General features: G+C 55.7%; 1 protein-coding gene across 2 annotated transcripts; it reads right to left on the bottom strand.

Moving 5' to 3' along the window:
• On the bottom strand, positions 1-3,319 carry HAND1 (heart and neural crest derivatives expressed 1). 2 transcript variants are annotated; one of them, XM_005209653.3, is made up of 2 exons: positions 2,543-3,319; positions 1-988 (listed from the first exon to the last, which is right to left on the bottom strand). In XM_005209653.3, the coding sequence occupies exons 1-2, from the start codon at positions 3,092-3,094 to the stop codon at positions 887-889; spliced, it is 654 nt and encodes a 217-aa protein (XP_005209710.1). In that variant the 5' UTR covers positions 3,095-3,319; the 3' UTR covers positions 1-886. The 2 variants fall into 2 exon arrangements, with proteins under 2 accessions (XP_005209710.1, NP_001069229.1); NM_001075761.1 differs by having other exon boundaries at positions 1-991; positions 2,543-3,317.
• Positions 3,320-3,522: the final 203 nt, after the last annotated feature.

Here is a 3,522-nt window from a genome sequence, read left to right on the forward strand (position 1 = left end):
TGATTTCAAAAAATGTTTTATTAGTCAAGAGCATAGATACTGCTTTGGCAAAAGGAGGGGACGGTGAGTGGTCATATAGATTTGAGGTAGAAAAAGAGTGGGGATGGGGGGAATTAACAAACACCTGAGCAGAGCAGGCATGGTAGGTAGTTTAAATACATAAAAACTTTTCAACATAGGGAAAAGTTTTTATTTACAAAGGAAGGAAGGAAGGAAGGGAAAGGAAGAAAAGACAAGAAAGAATGGAATAAGGAAGGAAAGAGCCGTTTTCCTTGAACTAAGTAGGAAGTGCAGTGACAAAAAATAAAATACAATAAAAACATCACTGTTTGAGGAAAAACAACAAAGGCAGCCCTTTCTTCTTCCTGGTTTGGTTCTCTTTCCCTGGCAGAAAACTATTGATTCCTCTTATTGCATTTTAATTAGGGAGGAGAGAACGCGCGTTCGCGCGGAGGGTTTTGACGCGAAGCCGAGAGGGGCGCGAGAACGAAAGGCAGATAGTGTAATGGGGAAGGCGTTTAGGGGTCCTGATTTCGCCCCAGAAGGGTTGGAAGGTTACGTCTTAGCGTGCTTGGGTCCCGCAGTCCTTCCTTCTCGAATCGTGCAGCCAAGAGCCGCCCTCTCGGTTGCCGTAGGGGTGGGGATGGTTTTATATATATATATATATTTCTCTTTCTCTTCATGTATTAAAAACAATTTCAAATGACATTGCACGTGCGATTGAAGTGTGTAGTTGCAGCCGGCGACCTGCCAGCACGCAGCGGAGGCTAGGCGGGATGCTCCCATAAGACCCTGGCATCCAGAGCCGGGCACTGGCCTCCGCCTTCTTTCCTCCCGGGGCTCTGCGTCGGGCAGCTGTGGCGGGATCCTCGGCGCAGGCCTCGGCTCACTGGTTTAACTCCAGCGCCCAGACTTGCTGCGGCCAGCCTGTGCGCCCTTTAATCCTCTTCTCGCCTGGGCCCAGGGCAGGAGGAAAGCCTTCGTGCTGCTGCTGCCAGAGGACACACACAAGAAAGGGGGCGAGAGAGACAGGTTTAAATGTTTCTGCTCCGCTCACCCAGGCGTAGAATAAAAGTAGGGGTGGGGTGAAAGGTGTTGGGAGCAGTAACTGGGAGCCTTTAAATAAGTGACGAATTTTTGTTTGCAAAATAGGCAAACAGGCTCATAAATTTGCCTTTATACGCCGAGTTCCCGGGGGACCCGGATAGGCTGGGCAGCTTCTGGGGGGTTGGTATTGAGAATTTGCTGCGGCTGTTGAAACTGTTGCTCGTAGGTTTGGCTTTATGGCGCCGAAGGGGGACTTCAGGGTTTGCAATGGGAGGGGTGAAAATCAACAGTTTCCTCGCTCGCGAACCTGCACCGGCGACACATCCACCGGCTTTTCTCCTTTAGCGCCTGAGCATGGATACCGGGCCGGGTCCCTCCAACCGGCTCTGGGCTCTCAGAAGTCTCCTCGAATGAGGGAGGAAGTCGGTCTGGCCTAGGATCCCCTTTCCCGGCTACTTGAAAAAATCAGCGATATGCCGGGGGTGGGGATACGCCCAATAACTACTTCCAACCAGGCATCCCGATCCCTGGGCCTGCATCTCTTCCAGCCCAAGGCAGTGGTTTAGAGATTCGCTGACCATGGTCTTTCCCAGTCTCCCGAAGTGACTTCCCTAGATTAGCACTGCTCCTGCAGGTCAGAGAAAACCCAGGGGGGCTCTCTAGTCAACTACAACGCGTGGTGGTCCCCAGTGCAACAATCTAGAGAAACTAGTTGGGCTCCCCAGGCTGGGAATCACTGTCTTCAGAGGCCCCAGAGCCCTGGGCCACTGAAACCAACCTCCAGAAATTGTCACTGGAGAGAATCCAGAAAGGCCTAGTAGGGACTGGGATCTCCAAAGCCAAAAAGAAGTCATCAAGGTGACTGAGGAACCAGTTGGTGGGAGTGGGGAGCAGGGAAACGTCCTCTGGACAGAGAATAAACTGACTTTTTCTACCGAAGTAAACAACCCCTTGGGTAGGTGGCCTCCACATCCTGTCCAGCTCTGGGCCTCAGTTTCCCTATGTGCAATGATGAAAATAGACCAGCCTCTCCAGCAAAGATCTTTTGAAAACAACAGCTGAGTCTATATGCATAAATTCACATTCAGGCAAATGTAAGTAACAAACTCCTACAGCATTCTTAACCTGGCTTCCAGGAGAACCCAGGGATGAATCAGGACCCCTCGAAAATGTAAGTGAAATATATGGTGTGTGCATTTTCTCGGGGTCTGAAGCTTCCAACGGATTCTCAAAAGGGACCCTATGATCCTGTCCGAAAAGGATGAGGTTCCGTCTAAATTCAGTCTTACAAACACTATCCGCATTACAAATGAATTCAAACATGAATCTGCCTCCCTCCACGCAAACAATCCCACAGTTCGACCGTCTCAGAACTCCCCACAGCCTCTCAAAATCTCACGCAGGGCAAGGCAGACTCCTTGCACTGCGTATTCGGCCTGCGGGTGCTCACCACGCCCGCGCCCTTGGCTAGAGCACGCAGGTCCCCCGGACTTACCAGCTCTCTTTTTCGCTTGCTCTCGCGGCCGCCATCCGCCTTCTTCAGTTCGGCCTTGAAGGCCTCGGGGTCGCCAGCCTGTGCGTCCTTGGCCAACACGTCCATCAGGTAGGCGATGTAGCTGGTGGCCAGGCGCAGAGTCTTGATCTTGGAGAGCTTGGTGTCCGCCGGCACGTTGGGGATGCACTCGCGCAGCTCCGCGAACGCGCTGTTAATGCTCTCTGTGCGTCTCCGCTCCTTCTTGGGTCCTGAGCCTTTCCGCCGGCCCAGGCGGCCGCCGAGCGCCTCCAGCCGCCCGGGGCTCTGGCCGGGCCTGGCGTCTGGACCATAGGAGGCGGCGGCTGCCGCGGCTGCGGGCGGTGGCCCGCCGGCGGGGAAGTCCGGGGCGGCGTCAGCGGGGCTCAGCAGCCAGCTCTGGAAGTAGGGCCGCTCTTGGTGACAGCGCGAGGCAGGGCCGAAGAGGAAGGGCTCGTGGAGCATGGGGTGCGCGGGGTGCGGATGGTGATGGTGGTGATGGTGGTGATGATGTGCGTAGCTGCCCACGAGGTTCATGTTGGAGCGGCCCCTGGCCTGCGCCGCCAGCCCGATTAGCGCCGCCCCATGCGCCCCAGAGACTGCCGGGGCCACCCGTGGGCTCTGGGGCGGCGCTCTGGTAGGCACCGGCTTTGAGAGATTCTGGGATAAGGTTGAAGATGACACGCACAGCCCGCCGTCTTCTTGCCTGCTTCGGTCGCAGGCGAGGACGAGGATGCAGAGAGACCAGTTTAACCCTTCTGCGGCCTCCCCTTCAGGGTCTGGCTTATATAAGGCCGGGGCTTTGATGTCAACCTCTCCCCGGAGCCAATGGCAGGGGGGCGGGGAGGAGGAAAGGGGGATGGCCGTCCCTGGTTTTAGGCTCTGCCACTCGACTCTAGCCGCGTGCGGGGACGGGGAGGCGCCCCGTCTCCGCCCCTCCCCCTTTCTCCCCCCCTCCCCCGTCC

The sequence above is a fragment of the Bos taurus genome, chromosome 7, assembly GCF_002263795.3.
Source record: "Bos taurus isolate L1 Dominette 01449 registration number 42190680 breed Hereford chromosome 7, ARS-UCD2.0, whole genome shotgun sequence".
Classification (NCBI taxonomy): Eukaryota; Metazoa; Chordata; class Mammalia; order Artiodactyla; family Bovidae; genus Bos; species Bos taurus.

Coding starts and splice junctions, on each gene's coding strand:
- HAND1 (NM_001075761.1), bottom strand. CDS start 3,094: ATGAACCTCGTGGGCAGCTACGCACATCATCACCACCATCACCACCAT. Junction 992..2,542: donor GCAAGCGAAAAAGAGAGCTG/GTAAGTCCGGGG, acceptor GTCCTCTGGCAG/CAGCAGCACGAAGGCTTTCC.